The sequence below is a fragment of the Schistosoma mansoni genome, chromosome W (assembly GCF_000237925.1).
Source record: "Schistosoma mansoni strain Puerto Rico chromosome W, complete genome".
Classification (NCBI taxonomy): Eukaryota; Metazoa; Platyhelminthes; class Trematoda; order Strigeidida; family Schistosomatidae; genus Schistosoma; species Schistosoma mansoni.
This window is the reverse complement of record NC_031502.1, coordinates 55,754,098-55,779,341: the sequence shown is the minus strand read 5'-3', so window position 1 is coordinate 55,779,341 and position 25,244 is coordinate 55,754,098. Positions and strand designations below refer to the sequence as shown.

Genomic DNA, 25,244 nt, shown 5'->3' with positions numbered 1-25,244 from the left:
AACCCGCTCTCGCGAGATTCGAACCCAGGACCTACCAGTCTCGAGCCGAAGCCCTTAACCGAGATAGGAACTCACTGAAGACAATTGGTGAATGGTTGCTCAACTTCGTGGATCAGTTGAAGTTAGACATTAACACCGTTGGATGCCAGCTCAGTGGTCTATCGGTTAAGGGCTTCGGCTCAAGACTAGTAGGTCCTGGGTTCGAATCTCACGAGAGCGGGTTCGTGGATGCGCACTGCTGAGGAGTCCCATAATAGGACGAAACGGCCGTCCAGTGTTTCCAGGTTTTCCATGGTGGTCTAGCTTCAATTGACTCACGCTTTCGACTATAAAATTATATTATTTTGTTTTTACTCTGTTCTGGAATATCGTATATCATTGTTTTCGGTCAGAAATACTTTATTAGTTTCAATTGTAACACAAAAATTACTATAAGCAAAGATAGATAGTGGCTATCAGTGGAATCCAGGACTCGCGTTTCGTCCTATTTAGGACTCGTCAGCTGGAAAAATAAATTACGTAACTGTAATTTAAGTGGTGAAAAATCAATATTTTTAGAACGCAGTCTTTTTTTTGTTTATGGAAATTTGTTGAATTTAAAGTTTTTATTTCCCACTAATTGATCTCAGTTGAGGTACCATTGTAAACTAGGGGGCACTAAACAGTTGTTTTAATCTAGTAAGGAAATGAGTAGTAGAGTAAACTTAGAATCTTCAGGTCTCTGGGGAAACAACCACTAGAGCCATTGAATTGATGCATATAATCCAGTTTCAACTTGAGTCATTTTGTGATATGGTACAATAACTATTTAATCTCATTGAGAACTGTTTCCCTCTCGACATTTGTAAACTCACCATCTGTAGCGACTTCGCACAAGAAATTCCAAAGCATTTTGTAGTGAGTCACTACTGAGCAGAATATAATGTAGTTTAGTTTCTATTTTCTAAATAACTTTAATATTTTGAATAATTTGATTAAAAATTGAAAAGAAAAAAAACCCATTAAACTTTAAGTTACTTCTATTTATTTCCTTTAAAAGGTGGCCCAGGTTCCAGTGATTCTGGTATGGGTGATAGTGCAGAAACTGCTGTAGAACGAGTTCATCGTTTAATGACTGAACTTGCTGATGTTGTAACATCAGTTGATGTATTGAATGAACGTTTGAATGGTGAATTAGACTGGCGTCGTCTTCAATTACAAAGTAGACAGGTAAGTAAGTAAATAAAAATACCCCTTCTGATAAAAATACTAAACGAAAATAAGACAGGCAGAGGAAATTTTAAAAAAAATCTAATTTCTATTCTATATAAATAAAACTTTATTTGTTTTTAATTATAGTCATTTATGTGTGTATGTGGTGGTCTCAGTTTATTCACTTTATTAGTCAGTATCATTGATTAGTTAGCATTGTCCCTTTAACTAAACATGCCGATATATATGGTAAGCAGAGATGGATAGTGGCTAGCAGTAGAATCCAGTTTGACGCGCGTTTCGTCCTATTTGGGATTCGTCAGCTGGATGTACCTGCATCTCAGAGTTGATGTTCACTCTGGGGCTCGAGCCAAGTACCTTTCGCTTCAAACGCCATCGCGTTATCCACTCGGCCACTGAGTCCTGATAGCCACTTGCTTGTGCAATGGGTTGAAGTTTAAATTTAACTTAGTATTGTTTGTTTGAATCTTCGCATTGATGAATAGTCTAATTGTTTAGACTGATAGCACACTGCTTCTTTTTGTTTACGTAGAATAACCTTGATACTGTAAACAGTTTTTTCATCACTCAATACTATTGCAATCTGATAATTTCATTTTTTTAAATTTCTATTCATGATGCACAAATAATTTAGGTGTTACATTGGATAGGTCAATGTGAAAGTATTTTACATCAAACTGCTGTTATTCCATCTAGTCTAACTGAAGCAGAAACTCTTTATGCTGATCATGAAAAATTTCAACCAGTTTTAAATGATGCACATCCTCAAGCAGTTCAATGTGCTGCACGTGCAAGTTATTTTTTACAACAGACAACATTAAATAATACATCAACAATAAATGCAAATTCTGCAAATAATGAACATCCAAGACGTAAAGATTATCAATCTGTTGCTGAAACAGTAGCAAATCGATGGCAAAAATTAGTTTATGCTGCTGAAGAACGTCATAAACTACTTATTTCTGCAACTAATTGGTAAATTTGATTTATCATTTCAATATATATATGTTTCATGGGATAATTTGTGCTTAGACTCTAAGTAATTCTCTTAGTATTCTAAATGTATCAATGCCAATTTTGGACTTGATAGTTTCAAATAAATTGAGCATTGGGTAGTAAGTTAATAGTAAATATATTTTTGTTATATGCTTATGAGTTGAGATCATGAGTCAATTGAAGCTAGACCACCACCACTTAAAACCTGGAAGCACTGGAAGGCCGTTTCGTCCTATTGTGGGACTCCTCAGCAGTTTATTTATTTTATTTATTTAAACACATACATATTGGTACAAAAGGGCACCAGATACATATGCGCCACATACATATGCTCCTCAGCAGTGGTCTAGCTTTAATTGACTCATGATCTAAAATCTCCACCAAACCACTTCTGATTTCCTTATGAGTAAAAAAAGACTTGTATTTTTGACATTTCATGACAATGTCAACCACTTCTTCAAAGTAAATTAAAAGCCGAAATTAAATTAGCGCGAATTTAAATAACACGAAGGAAACAATTCAAAATATTTTTAGTAATATTTAAACTTATGTTAATTTAATGTTGGTTATTTATTTACTCTGAAGAAGTGGCTTACATTAAGTCACGAAACGTCAGAAATACAAGTTCCTTTACTCATTGGGATATAAAAATATATATATATATATCATCAATATTCTATATGATTTCATGGAACCGGTTTGTTATATTTGTTTAATGCCTTTCAATTAAATCTGCAAATACAAAGTGTTTTCCTAGGGAACTAATTAAACATTATGATTAAAGAACGAATAGGTTTCTATAAAAACTCAATACACAGCTTCTATTACTCTCATATCCCGATGCTAAGTAGAGTGTTGGGTTTATGTTTAGCTTGATAATAGGGTACCTAATGGTCTTGAGTGCTGTTAGATGTATGAGGGCAGTTATCACATCCCGATTGCTCACACTGTGGAAGAGTTCTTCTAGAGGTACCTGAAAAGGAAATTGGGTTAGAAGTGGTCTTAATGACCTGAGAGCGTGACCGCAGTGCCCAAGGGACAACTGCTTGAGGTCGGTCACACACGACCTTTTTGTGGGTAGTTTTTGTGTTAACTCCATACTTGTTGGGACCTTACCGCCGGAGACGGATATCTGTGGGATAAGGCGAGGTGTGCATTTTGAGGGTCGACCTTTTCTAACCCCACCTCTCCTTCTGGGAAGGCAGCATTGCTGTTATGCTGGTTGTCTGAAGGAAACACCACACTGCTGTCACACCTCTGTACAGTCAGCAGTACGACTTCGCCTTCGGATGTTGGGTTTGCTGCTTTTAGTCTCACCGCTCTTCAACCGACCTGTCTGGCATGGTAGGACCTTGAGGAACGATTGTTCCAGCCAGTATAGCTCGATTGGTTCATCACGATTTGCAAGTACGACCACCACGTCAAGGTATCAGCAACGGTTGGGGGTACCTAGTGGAATATAGGACAATAACACGTCAGTTGTTGTTCAATATCAGAAGTGATAAGAAAGTAGTTCTGGCCTTTTGCATGAAAAAAAATCAAAATTTAGCTTATGCTATATCAAAAAAGTAAGGGAAAAAATTTAGGAACATGTTTTGTTGAGGTATCTAAGTATGAAAAAGTTCAAATTTGTATTGTATAACTGAAGAAAAGTTATCCCTGTGTAATCGTAACATTTATATTGGGAGATGGTTTCTTAAACACTAATTCCTGTTAGATTTTCTGAAAGCATTTTGTTTGTTATATAATCTGTGATCCTGTAGTATCTTCAAATCGTAGTTATTTTCTCGATGGTTAGCTATTAGAAACCTATAAAATGTCTTATTATTGATCAGTTGTCCTTGTAAGCTAGACAATTTTCCTGCTCACTTAGTTGTTTAAATTCTTTGTCTGTCTGTCATTGTTATCATTCAACTAACTGTGTTATGACCAGTAAAAATGTATTTACATATGTTCAATGAGCATACCTTACTTTAGACTTTGTACCCAACTGTATCTTGTTGTGCTAACGAGGTATGGCAACTTGGACCGATGCATATATGTGCCTGGTCCTACGTTGTAGCTGACTGACTGACCCAACTGTATAACTCATTGTCAATTGCGGTGTTAGTATTGAACTTTTTTCTATTTGCTTTCTTATTACACCAATCATTTTCATCATGTACTTGTTTGTGTTAAGTAATAATAGTCATTGTGGTTTGTGTAAAGTTATTCAACTTAATTTTATACAGCTAAACAGTAGGCTTCATAACTTTCTTCCTTGCTATACTATATACGTATATACAACCTTTCCTTTATATATTACCACCACTAAATCAACTACTTCTGTGAATCCAGTGTTCATCTTGTTGTGCTAACGAGGTATGGCAACTTGGACCGATGCATAAATGTTCCTGGTCCTACGTAGTAGCTGACTGACTGACTGAGGTTTCTCTATTATAGTCCAGTACACGAACGTGGAAAGAGTAATTGAATTGTACACTCCCTTACATATTAATATTATTATTTTTGACTGATGTTTTATCTCTGTATATTATTTCTCCGCTGGTCTACTAGTGATATAATTGTATCATCATTCTGTAATTTGTTGTAATACCGTTTTATTTTGGATATATATAGTGCAAATAATTAAGGGAGTTGGCGCCATGGTTTTACACATTCAATAATAATGTTAATCATGATAGCAACAGCTACAATCTAGTCATGAGTTAGCCATTGAAAAGTCTTATCCGTAAAAAAAAGAAAAGACTATCCAATGATATCTTCTATCCTATACTTTTGTTTTGTATCCAATATAGAAAATAAACAAAGAAAAACGTTATAATTAATGACAAACAAGAAGTCCAGTCAATCTATATCTATGTGTACACATATATGTGTGTATACTCTAGTGGTTTGAAATGTCATCTAGAAATGTTGTTTAGCCCATTAATAGATAATTCTATGTATATATATGTATATTAGTCACGTAAAATGTATATATATGTAAGCTACTAAACTATGATACTACTTAATGATTACATTGGATTTACTTATTCACTTATTCTTAATACTATAAGGATAGAGATAGTAATGACTAATTTCATTTAGTTTCATAAATTAACATTTTGTAGTTTTTGATAGTTTTGTATTAAATTACACTAAACTGCCATGGACGGACTTCGATTTGTGATACCTCCTGGTGAAGAATATAAGTTGATAAAAAATTAGAAAATATAGTTAAACTAAGACGTGACATTAATTCATTCATTCACTGGCTGATGACCTGAAGAATGTTCGTAGATGGATATTGGCTCTTCCGAATTCATGTGATCATTGGTTACAGACGTTGAATGAGAGTGCCGATATATTTTCTCTGCATCCTTCTATTGATATTACTTACTTTCTTACTTACGCCTGTTACTCCCAATGGAGCATAGGCCGCCGACCAGCTTTCTCCAACCCACTCTGTCCTGGGCCTTCTTTTCTAGTTCTATCCGGTTTTTGTTCATTCTTCTCATGTCTGTCTCTATTTGTTGGCGTAATGTGTTCTTTGGTCTTCCTCTTTTCCTTTGACCTTCAGGATTCCATGTGAGGGCTTGTCTTGTGGTGCAATTGGGTGATTTCCTCAAAATGTGCCCAATCAACTTCCAGCGCTTCTTCCTGATTTCTTCCTCTGCTGGAATCTGGTTTGTTGTCTCCCACAGTAACTTGTAGCTGATATTGTCTGGCCAACGGATCCGAAGTATCTTGCATAAGTAACTGTTAATAAACACCTGTGTCTTGTAGATGATGGCTTTCGTAGTTCTCCACGTCTCCGCCCCATACAGTAGAACTGTCTTGACATTTGTATTGAAAATTCTAATCTTGGTGTTGATTGACAATTATTTTGAGTTCCAGTTGTTCTTTAGTTCATATTGAGTCTCAGTATTTCTTTATAGGTACTTTTTCATTCGTTCATCTCAAACTATGTTCTCAATGGTTGGTCTTTCTTGTTATCACTTGCACTATGATTATTTCAATTCATTTACTCTTCTTGTTGTCATGGTAATGTAGTGTGGCAATATGGGTTAGTACACGTTTGTACCACGCTCTGTATTGCTAGCACCTGACCAACATCTGTAGATGTATTATGTATGTCCTTTTAGGTGGAGTTTTTTTCTCTGAGTTGGTAGATTTGGTTGTGGAACTTTCATTGTTCTTCTGAACAACTTCAGGTAGAAATGATGTATTAGAATTTTTCTATATATGACTCAGTTTATCCTGTCGACCTCGATCTTGATTGGTTATTGTTGACCTTTAATCTGTTATTATCTACCTCTTTTGATTGTATCTTCCTTTGGTCTGTGTTATACTTGTGACCGCCTGTATGCCCTTTTTAATATATGACATGACGATGCCGCCAGTTAGAGAGCAATATCAGCCTCTGCAGTATGAGTCATTGTATTTCAAACATACTGAGCTTATATGCCATTTTCGGCCTAAACACAGATAAAACCGAGGCCTTCAGTTTCTACATCACTGCTTCTGCAATAAATCCTGATATTGATGATCCCATCGGTGTTCTTTTCGTTTGTTCGTAAATTGTATTGTTGAATTGAAAGTATGTTATGTTTGACAGGGATCTATAAGTTCTAGTAAACTTTGACTTTGTAACTTCGCGTACTTTGGAAGGTTTGTGCTTTGCTGTGGAGCAGGGATAGAGTTTCGTTTTCTAAGCTTGGTTCAGTTGAGGTGGATAAGGCTGTAACATTGAGGGATATCAGTTCGTCGTTGTTGATTTGAATTTCCTTAGTCTTATCCAGGAATTGTATGAGAGATTTGATGGAGTGATTGGTTAAATCCGCTAAATTTCTCAATATTCGTGACACTTCCCTCGTCAAATCGTATGTTTGGTTTCTGGGGAGTGCTACAGTTGGATGTAGTGGAGTGTTTGTTTTGTGTATTTTCAGCCTGCCATTGAATTGTGGGAGTATTGGTCTATTGGATTTCATTTTCCATTGATCTCGCTTTGATATTCACCCTGCTTTGACAAGTTTGTTTAAAGTCCTTGAGGTTTTATTGTCTAACATTTTGATGAGTTTGTGTCCATTGATTTATGTACACTTTTATTCTCAAGTAGTTCTCCATCTTTTCTGATTTATTCTTCCCTCTCCATAATTATTGTAGTGCATCGTTTTTCTACTAGAATTATATGACACTATCTCTAGTTCTGAGTTTCTTGAAGACTTTTTGTTCTTGTGCGATCAGTTGAGTGTTGTCTTCCTTCCGTCGAGTTAGTGGTAGTATGGTTTATCTTATTTCCTGTCGAGTGTCTGTAAATGTGTTCATCTTATTTCTGTTTATTTCACATGTCCTACTTAGGTGTATTCTAAATGTATTTAAAATGGATATTACATTTAGTTGATTATTGAGTTATACCGTACATATCTACATAATTTAATCTCTGTAGTCTGTTGTAAGTGTTGTTTTGAATTGATGCAAATCTCAGGACAACGACGAAGTAATCTGTTGAATGACTTATTACTTTCAATTTCATTATTGCATACCCATCAGTATATATTTCAAAATCTTTCAAGATAATCAATACTCAAACGTATTCGAATTTACTACATTTTACCGAGGTTATTGCTATTAAAAGACTGAAACTAAACTTGTTTATTCAATAGGGTAAATCTCTCATTACTCCGGTAACTTTTATTTGTCATGATTCATTAACGTAATATCTTATTTAAAAGAATTAGAGAAGTATATTAACTTGTCAGGATTTCAAATCATTCAAAGGATTGCTAAATAATTCTGATATTATTATAGTTCATCCTAATAAAAGGATCATGGGTTGTTATGATGTATCAAAGCCCTTTTCTCTATTATGACGTCAAATTTTTTTGTATGCTTTACTCATCACACTCTATTAGTTTATCCAATTTTATATTTGCTATGACGTAACCTTTGATGTCTACTTTCATTACCCAGGAATCTATCTCTATGTATTTAAAAAAATTTTTTTTCCTTTTTAATGTTTTACATTTATCAACATGGGAAATGCTCTTCCTTTCTAATATGTTGTAATTCTTTCATAATTGTTGTTATCTTATATTCATTAATATTGATATTAGTTGGAAATAATTATTACTATTATTTTCCATCATGGATTGGTTGAAGTTAGACATTAACACCGTTGGATGCCGGCCGGCTCAGTGGTCTATCGGTTAAGTTCTCCGGCGCGAGACTGGTAGGTCTTGTGTTCGAATCTCGCGAGTGCGGGATCGTGGATGCGCACTGCTGATGAGTCCCATAGTAGGACGAAGTGACCGTCCAGTGTTTCCAGGTTTTCTATGGTGGTCTAGCCTCAATCGACTCATGGTTTCAACTATGAAAATACTAAATCTCCACAAAACCTCTTCTGATCTGTTCTTATGGTAGTCAGATTTATCCATGAGAAATGTTGTTTAAAATTATCAGAGCTGATAAACGTAATAAGAAAAGATCTTGGAGTGAACTATATATATATATATATACTACTTACTAATTATTCCTTACGCCTGTTACCCCTCGCGGAGGAGGAGCATAGGCCGCTCACCAGCATTCTCTATCCAACTCTGTCCTGAGCCTTGCTTTCCAGTTGTTATTCATCCTTTTCATATCTGCTTCTATTTCCGGCGTAATGAGTCCTTTGGTCTTCCTCTTTTCTGCTTCCCTTCCGGATTCCAAATTAGGGATTGCCTTGTAATGTACATTGGTGATTTCCTAAATGTATGTCCGATCCACTTCCAACGTCTTTTCCTAATTTCCTCTTCAACTGGAAGTTGGTTTGTCCTCTCACATAAAACGCTGTTGCTGATAGTATCTGGCCAGTGAATGTTGAGTATTTTGGGTAAACAACTTTTTATAATTACTTGCACCTTCTTGACGATGGATGTAGTAGTTCTCCACGTTTCAGCTCCCTCCGTACAGTAGGACTAACTGTCTTGACGTTCGTATTGAAGATTCTCCCTTCGATATTGATTTACAGTTGTTTTGAGTTCCATATGTTCTTCAATTGTAGGAATGCGGTTCTTGCTTCCCCAATCCTCGCGTTTATGTCTGAATCAGATCCCCCTTGTTCATCAATGATGCTCTCCTGGTACGTGAATGTTTCTACATCTTCCATAGTTTCTCCGTCAACTGTGACTGAGTTGGTGTTCTCCGTGTTGTACTTGAGAATCTTGTTCGTTCGTTTGTGTATGTTGAGGCCTATTCATGCAAGGCCTGCAGCTACATTTGTTGTCTTCATCTGTATTTGTTCGTATGTATGAGATAAGAACGCTAGGTCATCTGCGAAGTCCATATATATATGTATATACAATTAATAACTACCTAGAAATTAAAAAGGTTACATTTTTCACAGCTTTCAGTAACTTTCTGAATACGGGTTACTAGTTCAAATTATTGATAGATTGATATTTTTAAAATGTAAATGACGAAAAACTAAAATATTTGTCTGTTGATTTTGTATAATGTTAATGACTTTCACATTTTTAGCATTTTTTTTGCCCCACAATATTACATGATTCTATACAATGTGTAATATTTCAACCTTTAGATAGCTTGTATATTTCAGTCAGTCGGTCAGCTACAACGTAGGACCGGACACACATATGCATCTGTCCAAGTTGCCATTACCTCATTTGCACAACAAGATGAACACCAAATTCATAGTAGTTCATTTAGTGGTGGTAATATTTAAAAGAAAGGTTGTATATAAGGATATAGTACAGGAAGAAAGACAGATATGAAGGAATTTTAATCTCAGAATTTAAGGAAAGATAAAGAGTGTATACATCTGTGCCACTGTGAGCGATTCTGAGCCATGTCACTTAGAGTCTCCAACCATTGGTTACGATAGTCACGCGGACCCCAACCAAGTAGTCTGCATCTACCAATATGGCTCAGACTAGAAGTTAGTGACTTTGTGGACTGATGCCACTTGTTGGTTTGGCGACCCTTAACTTTCTTCCAACCATCGCAAATACTAGTCAGCATAGCGCGTCGTGGTAATCGGTGTTCAGGCATACGTAACACGTGGCCTAACCATCTCAGTCGATGAAGATTCATGACCTCATCAACTGATTTCCCATCATTCCCTGATGCCCTGTGTCTAACCTCACTATTACTTACCCGGTGATCCCATCTGATTTGTATATTTACTTAATATATACTCTTTTGACTGATATAAGTTCATTTCATCCGTATTTCTGTGTTATCATTGTATCTTTGATAAAAATTGCAAACAGTCTATTATTTATATTGCTCAGTATTATCTCGTTTATAGACCTCGTCGTCTATAATTTTAACGGACATTCATTACCTACTATCAGTTATTTAATATCACACTTTCATATTGTGTATGTTAGCCTTCTTTTTTTTGTGTACACAAACAATTATCACACTATAATTTACAATCATACTTTCGTTTTTTTACTGTTTTCCAATTCATTCTCATCGATGTCCAAGTATTGCTGTTACTACTTTCATTTTTTTTGTGTGATAAAAAACAACCCCAATAGGTATCGAACATCGGATCAAGTGACTTCAGTTTTATGGTCTCTAGAAAAAGAATATCGTCGTGAAGAGGATTGGTGCCAAAATGAAAAAGCTATAAATAGTGGTGATCCTACAAGCTATTTAGCTCAATTATCATCAAAACATGCAGAACAAAAAGAAGCATTCTTAAAAGCTTGTATGCTAGCTAGGTAAGTGACATTATTAGTGGATATAGAAGAATGAAGAGTTAATAGTCTCCGTCCTGTCTTGTTTTGCAATTGATCCACATCGTATTACAGCTCTCCTCCACTTGGTAATATTATTTTGAAAATTTCATTTCTTTTTCATACCAAATCCTGTTTCTTTTCAACAAAAAAGTAATTCAACAACTTTCACTGATAACGAGCAGATAAGCATGTTCTAATCACCAATGTATTTTACTTAGTGAATGTGTAAACTAAAGAGATTACTGTGAAAAGAACGTTTATGTACTACTAACTAAGTAGAATCAAAACAAGTTGAAAAATAAGAAAAAAATGTAAACATTTTGTATTTAAGGAAATAGAAAAATCAAGGTTGGGTAAGTGAAAGTATGGAAGAATTTGTATCTGTGATAACTAATAATCTAGCTGGGTTATTTTCCTATGGTATATGTATGTGAGATTACAGTGTACAAATTGCTGCTGATTGGTGGATAAAATTATATCAACCTTAAAGAACTAGTTAAACTTGGAAATTTATTTACTACTCAATCAGTCCTACAAAGAGTCAGTCACGAATATCTCAATGCTAATATTCCCGTCTGTAACCCTAGACTTCCCGAGTTTTGAGGAGATACCAACTGGCACGAAACCTAGGTGCTGGTTTTCCCTTAGTTGTATCTAAAATTTCATTCTTGTGAGATGACTAGAATGAAAAGAATCGACAAAGATTTTATAAAATTTAAATCACCTTCCATCAATTCTCTCCTTAAAGAAAAATTCAAATTCTAATCTGAATTCTTCATGTCCCTTTCTTTTTTCTCTTTCCAAATTCATTTCACTGGATTATACTCCTTCAATAACATCTTCAAACCCTAATCTTTCACATTAATGCTTAAACTCTTACTTCTACCACTATGGGATTTGAATGGACAACTGTATCTCTGTGCTAATGTGGTATGACAACTCGAATTGATGTACGTACGTACGAAGTTCAACGTTGTGACTGACTGACTGACTTAAAGAAATCTCATAGATACATAACCTTATGCTTACATCGGTCAAGTTTTCATTTATTTTACTTTCTCTTTTCCCACTATTTATGTTAGGGATTGTCACTGATCAGTCTTTGTTGGCTTACGTGCATCCTAAACGGATGCCGATATTATCACATATAACGGTTTCATTATAATAAATTACATGGCTAAGCAGTATTTAAGGTCATGAATTATTATTCTTTTTATTTGGATAATTTTATTTTTGCTTTGTATATTTCAATTATTTTAGGCGTACATCTGATTTATTTAGTAAATATTTACATCGTCAACCAACTAGTACTACAGGACGTGTAGAAGTTGAAGAGAAAATTCGCTTAGCTATGACAGAATTAATGGCTAAAGAAAAAGCTGTTCTAGAAGCATGGGCTGTTCGACGTAGACGTTTAGATGATTGTACTTATTTTATGAATTTAAAGGTAAACTAACTTGTTCAACATATCCTATACAATAAATGAATCGTGTTCGCTAGAATCGTCATAAATTTTTATTGATCAGAAGGGGTTTTGTGGAGAATTTAGTATTTTCATAGTTGAAATCATAAGTCAATTGAAGCTAGACCACCACCGAAAACCTGGAAGCACTGGATGGCCGTTTCATCCTATCATGGAACTCCTCAGCACTGCGCAAGTGACTGACTTCAAGAGATATTTCCTGGAGTTCTAGTGGGAAGCAGTGACCAATGGAGTTCTACCAAGTCTGTTGTAGAGATATAAACTCACTAAAGACAATTGGTGAACGGTTGTTCAAAATCGTGGATTGGTTGAAGTTAGACATTAACACCGTTAGATGCCGGCCGGCTCAGTGGTCTATCGGTTAAGTTCTCCGGCGCGAGACTGGTAGGTCTTGTGTTCGAATCTCGCGATTGCGGGATGGTAGATGCACACTGCTGAGGAGTTCCACAATAGGACGAAACGGCCGTCCTGTGCTTCCAGGTTTTCGGTGGTGGTCTAGCTTCAATCGACTTATGATTTCAACTATGGAAATAATAAATTTTATTATTGTTATCACGTTTTATATTATGCTTTTTTCTCCTAGAACAATGTTTCAAGGAGATATGGATTTTTAGCTTTTAAACATTAACCTCCACATAAAAACATGTTGCTTGAAGTTGGGAAGTTAGTTACATGTTTATCTCGTTGTCATTTTCAATGTTAGGTCTAAATTGCATTAACTATCATTGTTCTGTCATTAGATATAGGCTTCTACTCCGAGATAAACTCAGTAATTAAATCAATCATATCTGCTTATAGCATACAGTTATGAATTAGTGAATTGTATATACTTATCTTGATTGGATTCTGATATAATCCATAACATGCGATTACGAATTATATCGGTAGTAATACACGAATTATTGGTACTGTTTTGAATTTTGTTATCTACTTCGGATTACTATTACTGTTACTGCCAACTTGATTTTAATCAATAATTTGCATATAAATTGTTAAGTTTCAGTGATTCTTTGGATCAAATGTCTTGGTTTTTTTTCAGCGTCAAATTGAAGATCTTCTCGAACGTGTACATAATGTTCAAGAGTCCATTATTAATAAATCAACCGGGTTTTCTAATTCAATGTGTCTTTCAAATATTAATCCTTCACTGTTGCAAGAAGTTTATAGAGCATGTGCAAGTTTAGAATCTATGATTGCTTCTTCATCTCCTTTGTCTCCTGGTCATGCGACTCAAATGGAATCACTTTTACAACGTCTTCGTTTATGTGATACACAGTCGAATACTTCTTCAACTGTAAGTGGTAAAGGATTTAAGGATTCCCAAAAATTGGATCATCAATCTTCTGAATTGAAAAAGAGTATCACTACTCCGTCTTCCAAAGTTGATATACAACCTGGATCTAAAACACTTGAACTGGAACCTGATAGGTTAGTTATGTATTTTTATTCAGGAACAATATTCTTTATTAGTGGTTTATAATTTGTGTGTGTGTGTGTGTAAAATTACTTTCTACTGACCGATGATAATCCACGATTAAAGCTACTGTGGATTATTAATTTCGAGGGGCCCAATAAATTACATTATTAGTAATAATACTGTCGTCCGGCTGAATAGGAGACCTTTTTGAATCATCTTTCATTTTATTCAATTGAGTCCTTACTTCACAACTTTTAGTCTCGAAATCAGAACATTGTAGTTTAATGAAATGCATTGTTTTTATAGCTGAATAAATAGGATTGTATCAATCCAATCAATTTAAAAGCATATCTCATCACACTTTCAATTGTAGACTACAATTATCATAACCGAGCTGTATGTTCCCTTCCACTATGCTACATTTCAATAATCAATATCTCTTTGACTCCATATCATATTTTCATTTGGATGTCTTTAACTTCCTTCTAACGTAATTTCATCGTCAATCATGTTTCCCGTTTTAAATTGATTAATTATTTTGATAATCCAGTCAAATTCTAGAGTTTTATATACATATATATATATATATATTCTTTGTTTCCTACTGTTATAGAACATCTGTGTCAAGTACCAGTAGTTCTGGTACTGGTGGTAGTACAGGTACAAGTATGACTAATGAATCTTATTTGGTGTCGTCTGCAGCTGCTGCTTCTGGAACAACACAGGAACAGCGTAGATTAGCACGTCGACGTGAAAATCTTCTACGTGAATTAATTCAAACTGAACGTCTTTATATACAATCATTAGAACAATGTATAGACACTTATCGTAAAGGTTTAGTATCTCCACCTAAAATGTTAACTGCTCAAGTATGTATTATTTAATCGGATTTGTTTTGTTAGTGTCATCAACCATATATTCTTTTTTTCTTGTAAAAAATCCTTCTTCACAAAAATCAATTATCAAGTTACGATCTACTGTCGGTTGTTATTTTAGTTTCTGCAGTCGATTATTACATCTCTACCTTTAGTACAATAATTATTACCCAAATGTTTTCTACAGAGGACTCTGTATATGAGTCAGAATGTTGTATAAGTAGTGGTTGTAGTTGATCTACTGCCAGTCATTAATTGTCTATGAATACACTTTTTTTTAAAAAAAAACCAGTTTTAGACATTAATAAACAAAAAGTTATTAGGTTCACAGACTGTCAGTCTAGCCTGTTATTTGTTAGTTTGACCCATTTATGAGTAGACATGTTGCGAATCCCTAGTGTAGTAGTGCCAAAAATAATAATAAACAAACTCTTCTATTGGGTTTTATTTGAATAGTTTTTATGAATTATTTAGAACATTACTAGTGTTTTGTTTTGGGAGTACTTACTTACGCCTGTTACTCCCATGTGGAGCATAGGCCGCCGACCGGTGGTGGATTTTAAAGTTGGTTATTCATCCGTTCGATGAAATACACTATATATATATATATATATATATATATATATATATATATATATATATATATTGGATTTCCACGTGAAAAATTAGTCATACATTACATTATATTTCAATTCTTAACGTTGATATACAACTGATATGTATAAAATATCAGTTAATTAATCATATTGAGTGTTGGAAGAAATAGTCTCTCAGCTTCATATGTACAGATTCCCGTTCCTTGTTATCTCCATTTCATTGATTTCACTGGTATCCTTAAATCCTTTACTCTCTTCTTTCATTATGTTTTTCTCACGTTTATTTTAGGTTCCATCTGGGCTTATTGGTCAAGTGGATACTGTCTTTGGTAATATACCTCTTATATATGAATTTCATAAGCAAACATTTGAACCGGAATTAGCTAAATACACTGAAAGTGGAGATTTCTTACCGGAAGATGTTGGACATTGTTTTGTTTTGCATAGTGATCGATTAGCTGAATTATATGTAGAGTATTGTGTGAATAATACTGAATCTACTAGGTTAATTATTGAACATGGACAAGGTTATTTTCAATCTTTACAAGTGAGTAATAGTTTACGGGTTGTTTTTTTCTTTGCTTAATTGTATTTATTTTTCCCCCATGAAACTCACCTCTCTTGATAAAAGTTATTCACTTTACGAATTTTATGTTGCAGCAGTCAGTCAGTTAGTCAGCTAAAACGTAGGATCAGGCACATTTATGCATCGGTTCAAGTTGCCATACATCGTTAGTACAACAGGATAAACACCGAATTCATAGAAATAGTTAATTTAGTGATGGTAGTTTATAAAAGATGGGTTGTATATAAGGATATATTATAGGAAGAAGAAAGTTGTGAAGCAATTTTAATCTCAAGGTTTAAGGGAAGATAAATAGGGAATACACCTGCGCCATTGTGATCGATCCTGAGCCATGTCACCTAGAGTCTCCAACCATTGGTTACGATAGTTGCGTGGACCCCAACCAAGTAGTTTGCATCTAACAACATGGCTCAGACTAGAAGTTAGTGACTTCGTGGACTGATGCCACGTTTTGGTTTGGACGCCCGTAACTTTCTTCCAACCATCACCAATACTAGTCAGCATAGCGCGTCGTGGTGTTACAGCAGTAAAATCTGAGTAAGTACAAATGTATTTGTAGGTTACTTAAACTGGATACACAAACAGTATTCCATATATATAAGACCGTCAATGTTCTTAGGCAAATACATTTCATTTAATTTACACTAGCTCGATCTCTAACTGATTTATATTTTCAAGGGAACTCTGTGTATTATCTTATCAGGGTCTCTGAAATTGAACTATATGACAATTAATTTATTAATCCTGAAAAAGAAGTGTATATATTTGTGATTGTACAGCTTTGAAAATGAATTCGCCGAAAAGAGAACTCTTCGCTTAACTACTGTTTCTTATTTTATGTCTCAATGGGGTATATTCCGTCTAATTAATTAAGTGAAGACTCGGTGTTTATTTTTCATAGAGAATAAAACTATTTGATCTATGTAAAAATGCACTTAACAGTTTCTGAGTGATAGCTCTGAATTAAGCTCCCATTATATGTAAATTCAACCATCAAAGTTACGCTATGAAATCTGACAAGTATTTTGTTCGTTCATTATGCTTTTGTGTTCATTCGCTTGGTTGTTGTTTTGACACAGTGGTTAGGCTTAGCTATCGTCATCCATCAATCGAGGTTTGTTAAGTGGAGCACTTGTTGTCCTTACATCAAAGAAGGAAGTTACGAGAAGTCATCTTTAAAAATAACACATTTCAGCTTATCACTTGAATTTTTCAGCACCAACTGCAAGGTCTGAAAAGCACAGTGCTAATACATTTAAAGCTGATCACCAAAAGTTTCTGTGTGACCAGTCTCAAGTTGTTTTCAGGTTTAAAATATATTAAGGCTACAAGAACAAACCATATATCATAGTTACTGCAATAAATGGTTGAATAATGTCTATCAAAGAGTACTCGTATTTTTTTCTCAGTGATAGGAATCTATTCACTGTAGTTCCATCAACAGTCATGAAATTATTTCTCGATTCTCTATATGTCATCAATATTTTAAATCGTAATATAACTTATTCATCAATTATAAATCTCTGTATTCTGCTATGGACTTTTATTTTTGTAAGGTTTGGCGATACCACCAACTAGCTGGCAATGTAGTTGAAGTCAAGGCTGTAATCTATACCTGCACACTAAAAATCAAATACCGCTCCCTTTCACGGAGATACATTGCAACATATGTAGTTATTATTGTCAGAGACAGATATTTTATTCCATTATCAGTTTGTATAATGTTGACCTATAAGTGTTTCTGTTTCATAATCATTTATAGAATTCTAAATTATTCTAGTACAAAGAAGTGCTAATATCTAAATTTCATTTACCTTATTTCCCTATTTCGCTCATTTTTTTTTCTCAATAGTTATATTTCAATCTTGTTGAACCATTACAATCGTATCTTATTAAACCGGTTCAACGTGTTACGAAATATCAATTATTATTACGTGAATTACGCGATTGTTGTGATCCAGCTGGAATTGGTGAAATTAGTGAAGGATTAGAAGCTATGCTTAATGTACCGAAACGTGCTAATGATGCATTACATTTAAGTATGCTACAGGTAAATCTGATAGAATCTTATCAAAAACTAAAATAATTATTGTTTTCGGTTAATCAAAATTCAGTATAAACAAAGAAGCACAAAACATATGTCTCTATCGGTTTGTAACATGCCAACTCTCGTCTATTGATTGCGGACAATTACTTGTGTAGATCAGTCAGTCAGTCAGTCACAACGTAGAACTTCGTACGTACGTACATCAGTTCGAGTTGCCATACCACATTAGCACAGAGATGAAGTTGTCGATTCAAATCCCATAGTGGTAGAAGTAGTAAGAATATAAGCATTATGTGAAAGATAAGGGTTTGAAGATGTTATTGAAGGAGTATAATCCAGTGAGATGAATTTGGAAAGAGAAAAAGGATAGAGACATGAAGAATTCAGATTAGAATTTGGCAAAACATAAAGAGTGGATGCACCTTCGCCATTGCAAACGATTTTGAGCCATGTCATTCAAGGTCTCTAACCATCGATTGCTATCATCTCGCGGATGCCAACCAGGTAGTCCACACCTACTAACATGACTCAGTCCAATTGTTAATGACTTCATGAATTTGTGCCATGTTTTGGTCTGACCGCCCCTAGCTTTCTTCCAACCTACTTGTGTAGATATGTTAATTGAAGTGATCGCTTCGGTTTAAGTTGTCACAGCATATCAATATGCCAAGATGAAATTATCATGACGAACAACAAATTTACAGTAGTAGTACCAGTGGTTGTGAAAATAGATTAGGTATAAAGAAGATGATTTAAGAAGAAAGATGTTATCTTCAGAATGAATGGTACAAAGTACTTTTAAAACTCAATATTTTTGATGAACTATGGATCTGTACCATTGCGACCAATTCTTAATCATATCATCTATTATTTTCAACTATTGGTCATGATATTCAGGTGGATGCCGACCAAATTGTATATTTCTATCAAAATGGCTCAAACTAAAGGTCAATGACTTTTTGGATGGATGTTACGTTTTGATCTAGACATGAATGTCCATTGCAAGACATTTTCCGAATACACTATTATGTAGATTTACTTCATGTTATATTTTACCCATCTGTCCGTAATTATCAAGTTGTTTGTATGATGAGATTTTATACAATTAACTTTAAATTCTTCTGTTTGATTTTTCCTCTTCTTCAGAATCTTCCAGAAGATGTTCCCCTTTCATCTTTAGGTGATGTCATTTTACAAGATCAATTTACTATTTGGGAACCGAAACAATTGATTAAGAAAAGTCGTGAACGACGTGTATTTCTTTTTGATCATTGTTTAGTATTGGCCAAAGAAGCGGCCAATCAACCAGGTGAACATAAATCCAAGTAAGTGATGTGGTATGTTGTACACAAATATTTTCTTTCAGGATTTTTCCTTAAAAAGAATGCTTGTTCAGTTTGTTATTTATCGGATCGTCAGGATCTACTTTTTCTTATTTTATTCAAAAAATCTAACCTTCATTTTTATATAATGAGTTTGTAGAGATTATTAAATTTTCTAGTTTACATCACAGATTGATTTTAATTAAATGACTATCGACGACCAGGAAATATTAGAGAGTTGTTTGTTCATAGTATGGGACTTCAGCAGTGCACATCCACGACCTCACCAGCAATTGAATCCTGAAACTTCAGATCTCTTAATGAACTCCTAACGTTTTGACCACAGTTGGCAACTGATGATTTACATTTTATCGATATACATAATTGTTGTTGTTACATTTTCTGTCGATTTAGTTGGCGAACAGTTAATTCGTCCAAGTCCTAAATGTTCCTGGGTTAGATTCACCAGGGGGGTTGTGGGTACTCACCAATTAATCTCATGCTGGAACTAAACAATTGTCTGATGCTTGTATATAAAAATTTTCTTTTTAGTATTCTTAAGTCAGTTTTCATTTGATGTTTAGGTTATTATCATTGACATTTTGTGTTGTATTTTCAAATTCACCAGTTTATTCATTTGTATGTATGTGTGCTTTCTCCAAAAGGTATATTTATAAATCACGACTATTATTAGCTGATTGTAATATTACTGAACACATTGAGGGGGATCAATGTAAATTTGCTCTGTGGACTGGACGTATTCCACCGATTCATGAATATCGTATGGTGTTAAAAGCTGGTACACTTGAATTAAAACAGGTAAGTATGTTTGTTTTAAAAAAGTGACCCATTCAACTTATCAGTAGTAGTAGGTATAATCAATGATCTTTTTTGCATAATTATTTATTATTATTTGAACACATAAATATTGGTACAAAGGGGCACCGAATACATATGCGCCGCACAAATCTCATTTGATTTGTGTGAGGGCTGTGATACTGCCCAGGTGCCCAAACTGAAACAGGTGGTTTTCTTAGGGGGCCACACCCGGAGCCTTTAACCTAAAAGTCTGATCCCCAAACCAGTGGAGCATCGTAAGGAGATGCAGTCCCATGGTAGCCGGTGACCAACGATTGATTCATACGCTATTTGTTTCTTCAGGATACTGGAGCCCATGTGAACCATTGGTTTGGAGTCAGGGTTTTCCAACTCCCCTAGGTGAACCCTCCGTGTCCACCAACTCGGTTAAAGCGCCGGACATTCGCATTTCATCCTCTCAATTTCGTAAACAACAGTAATGCCACAAGAAGGTAGTGAGTAGGACTTCCCTGTCAGATGCTATATACTTGTGGCCATGTGAGAGCATTTGGAGAGGGAGAGCAGACTCTCCTAACTGTCGGCCGTACCAGGGCATTTGGGGGCATAATTATTTAATTTTTCTAAATATTTTAATTGAGTGACAATAACTTCTATAATCCATGGGATCTGGTATTGGAGGACTCATAAGGCTGATTTCGTATAGGTTTATGTTGTCTTACTTTGAGAATACAAAATGAACTGTTAGTTATGTTGGACATTTCCTCCATTTTCGGAAATAAAATAATGACAGTCTTTTTGACTTATATTAAATCAAATTACTTGTAATATAGACAAGCTATTAGTTTGCTTACAAACAACTAAATTATTGATGCAATATTTCATTAAAGTACTAACCACCTTGAAGGAACAGAAAACTTTTCTAAATTACAAGTGTTTATTCCTAGGTAGACATGAAGCACTAAGTGCATATGCACTAATGTTTAGACATACATCACTTCGGTAAGGTCATAGAATTTTTTATGCTGATGACAACATTGACAGTTGAATGTAATTGGAACGTGTGAAGCACATACTCGTTTATATGACTTATCTTTGGCCCAGTGATCTGACTTTCAAAGGAATACCTTTAAAGAGAATTCATTTAGTATTGTTTGTTTGAATCTTCCCATCGATGTGTTAGGACTGCAACTGGTCAGTCTTTAATTGGCATATGTGCATACTGTACGTATTGCCTCGATATAGCCTTAATTCACAAGCATGGTAAGCAGAAATGGAAAGGTACTGGGTTCGAGTCCCGGAGTGAACTTCAACTTTGAGATGCAGGTACATCCAACTGATGAGTCCCAAATAGGACGAAACGCGTGCCTTGGATTCCACTGCTAGCCTATATCCATCTCTGCTTACTTTTAGAGAGGTTTAAAAATGATCAAGTCTATGCAAATATCACAAATTGGTCTGAATCATATCGAAAGTGAAAACATGCGAGTTATGATCAAGGAACTAATCTTAATTTATGTGTTATGGTTCAAGGTTTTTAGTGACTGATATACAGCTTTACATCAGAGACCTTTTTAAATTTTTTTTTGTATTAAATATTTTCTTCTTTTAAGAATTGGGTTCGGGCTTTACGTGAAGTGATGCGTGAACGTGTATTCAGTGTACAAAGTTTATATCAACATCAAAATCCAAATCCGAATTCAACAAATCTATTTGATGATTCTACTGAAATGTTGGATACTTTCTATATTCTTGAAAATTATCAGGTGAATTTTGTTTTTCGGTTTCACTTTTTGGTTCTAACTTTGATAGGTTTCAGTTTCCTGTTGATTCATTCATTTATTCCTCCATTCTTTTGAAAAACTGTTCTAAGCTTAAATGGATAGGAAGTGATGAATTAATATGTTATATTTGAAAATTCGTATGTTTCTATGTCGGAACAATTTTAAAGCTAAGTAAAGAATCGAAATGTTTCTCTAGTCTCTATGTATGTAAGAGAGATATGTTTTTAGTGATTTAAGAGTGTATAGATTGAGTTTCATCTTATCAACTATTCAACTTTGTGAATGAAAGTAGTTTGATAAAGACCTTTAGCTAGTTCAAATTTATTCATTGTAGGTAAATTTTAAACTAGTGTTGATCACTAGGAAAGTTTTGACTAACGTTTTAGTTGAAAGCTTAATTTTTATAAAAGCAAAAGACTCTATCTTGTTCCTTTTTCTAAACAATCACTTTATACTGTTATTACCCCTTCTATCCTGGGACTTGGTCTGACAACTTCATCTGTCTGTGTTAATGAGGTTTGGCATCTTGAACTGATGTACATACCAACAGGTTCTACGTTGTGACTGACCGACACTTATAATTTGATCAATAGACTCAATAACTTGACAGTATTTGATGCACCTTGATTCTAACTGGTTAGGTAGGGCGTGGTTGCCTGTCAGCTTTATATGCGTTTCGCGTAGCCATCAACACCTTAGTGATAACGTTTACTGATGATTGCAGAGAGGCACTTCAAAATTGTTTCCAAACTTCATTTGTCGAAGCACTTCTATAATAGAACTGTCACACTGTTGTAAACTCATGTCTCTGAGATTAGTCTTTTCATTGGCGTTAAAGTTTTTTAATTTATGTTTTTTAAAATGTAATCAACGATATATCGTATAATTCTTATTTCCAGGCTGAAAAGGATAATGAAATTTCTGTGTCAGCACATCAAATTGTTCAGTTATTGCACCGATGTGATGAACCAATCCTACCTTCCATTGAAAATAACGATAACGATAGCAGTAATGGTAGTATTGTAAAATTTGATCCAAATGGCACTGGAGATTGGGCTTTCATTCGTATCATTGTGCGTAATACAACTACATCAACTAATTCACCAACTAAAGAAGGTTTTATTCCATCACGTCTTATTGGAGCACCTTGTAGTCGTAAATCTTCTACATCAAGTTCACGACAGTCATCAAGTGTGAGACGTGGAAGTACATCTGTTCGAAAATGGTTACCTTCTGGAGTCGGTACTGGTCGTCGTAGTACCGGTGGTTCAACTAACAGTGCTGGTGTAACTCCTGGTAAACGTGGATCGAAAGTGGATATTAGTCAATCTCAGGTATGTACACTAAAATAATATTAAATAGGTTGGAAATATCAAGATATATAGTCCTCCTTATTATTAATATTAAGACTCTGTTTTTACAATTAGTTTCCAATATTAGCTTAAATCTAGCTGAATTGATAAATCAATTGAATTGGCGAAAAGTACAAGTAGGTGAACAAGACTAACTCAATGTAATTATATAATCAATCGTATCAATCTAATTATATGCATAAGAAAAAGAAATTGTGCAATAACTTAATACCTACTTACGAGTAGTATTATGAAGAGTAGATTCAGTCTACACAGTTTTCCCTATTAATCATGATTTGCTTTTTTTTCTCCGTTCCTCTCATGGTGGTCAGAATCATATTTCACTTCCTATACTTTTTCTTACGATATAATTTCCAGGTGCTTAATACACCTTATCCCGTTGCCACATCAACCACTAATGGTCAAACTAATAATGAACAACAACCAAAGACACTTGAACTAGGCGGTTTATTACTGGACAATGTATCCGAAGAAAGTGTCGATGTAGAGTTACCACCGCCGATGAATGAAATACAACCTCCACTTCGACCAAATGTAACTGAGTTATTAGATACAAAAACTGTGAAGGAGGTTCAGAATAATGGGACTGATGGTGCCGGTGATAGTTTCCTTTTGGATGATGTTGCTATAACTAATAATCATTGTCGGTCAGATATTGCGCAAATCAGTAACAACAGTCTTAGTAACAATTCTGAAAATGAAATTCAACACGAAAAAGTAAAATTTTAGTTGTAATTATTATTGTTTTTTTTTTGAATATTTGTTTTAAAGAGACAATTAGATGTAAGTAGTACCATTTCAATTGGAATAAAATGATCAACGAAATGTGTAGGTGAACGGAACTTTTGAAAAGGATCTTACAATACGTATGAACTATGTAGTTCTATTGATCTGGTTTGTCTACAGGGCATATCTAGCTCCGCTTTTCCTCATATCAGTGTGAGGATTCTGTCATAACCTTAGTTAGTTACTACTTCGCTTTCGTTTATGGTTGTTATTAATTATAAATCATGCAGTTTGTTCAGAATGAAGATGTGATTGATTTCTTCGAAACTGTTTGCGTGCTCCTCACTACTGTTGAGTATCAAATGAACTTTGGTGATGCTAATAATAATAATTATATAACGAGACTTATCCTCTGGAAAAATCATTGTTTGATGAATTTATGTAGCGTAAATGATATTTCCATTTTCTCATATTTCAGCTCATTAAAACTGTGCATCGTTTAGCGACTACAATTGCTGAAGTAGCTGGTGACGGTCAAACACAGTTAGGTGATGTTCCACAATTAATTGGTCTACCTGGTGGTGCAAGTTTATCTGGTATAGGAAATTTACGTTTACATGGTGGACTTAATGTTGCTACTAAACTGGTTGCTGGTTCATCAAAGTCGTCTATACCAATCATTCATTCCACTACTGGTTCACCAGATTTATCAACTAATAGTACTAGTAGTTCACATTTTCTTGGTCAAGATGAAGAACTTTTATTGGATATACTTGAAGAGGGTGTGGAATTACACTTTGTCACAAGGCATCTATTCCTATACGATCATGCTTTGATTATCGCCGATGCAGCTATGGAATTAACCACCACCACTACACTACCTGAAAATAGCAGTAGCTTGAATGGAAACAAATCGCTGAATGATAATAGTGATAATCATAAACCTAAATTACAGTGTCGATTTCGACACGCATTACCTATTAATCAGATATCAGTATTGGTAAGTAAACAAGAAAGCATTTATTTAGTTTTCTGATCATCTCTTATAAGGTTTAATTGTTTTTATGCAATTATTATCAATTGTAACATAATTATTGGTCTTTGTAGGTATCATTACCAAGTCTTAATTTGATAATTTCGAATAAATTGAGCATTGGGTAGATTGTTATAGATAAATTATATATTTGTAATATCCCAATGAGTAGAAAAATTAGATTTTCTGACGTTTCGTGACTTAGTGTAAGCCACTTCTTCAGAGAATAAATAACCAAATTAACAT

General features: G+C 34.6%; 1 protein-coding gene across 1 annotated transcript in view; it reads left to right on the top strand.

Moving 5' to 3' along the window:
* The window catches only part of Smp_162970 (putative kalirin), a gene marked incomplete at its 5' end in the record, with an annotated part of 48,799 nt that overhangs the window by 19,519 nt on the left and 4,036 nt on the right, over positions 1–25,244 (top strand). Inside the window, 14 exons of the mRNA XM_018790224.1 lie at positions 1,056–1,209; positions 1,847–2,187; positions 10,737–10,922; positions 12,201–12,387; positions 13,463–13,851; positions 14,508–14,709; positions 15,601–15,858; positions 17,750–17,947; positions 19,091–19,269; positions 19,932–20,085; positions 21,696–21,848; positions 22,766–23,200; positions 23,597–23,956; positions 24,444–24,965. Coding sequence (XP_018655589.1) covers positions 1,056–1,209; positions 1,847–2,187; positions 10,737–10,922; positions 12,201–12,387; positions 13,463–13,851; positions 14,508–14,709; positions 15,601–15,858; positions 17,750–17,947; positions 19,091–19,269; positions 19,932–20,085; positions 21,696–21,848; positions 22,766–23,200; positions 23,597–23,956; positions 24,444–24,965 — 3,718 coding nt within the window. The remainder of the gene's footprint in view (positions 1–1,055; positions 1,210–1,846; positions 2,188–10,736; positions 10,923–12,200; positions 12,388–13,462; positions 13,852–14,507; positions 14,710–15,600; positions 15,859–17,749; positions 17,948–19,090; positions 19,270–19,931; positions 20,086–21,695; positions 21,849–22,765; positions 23,201–23,596; positions 23,957–24,443; positions 24,966–25,244) is intronic.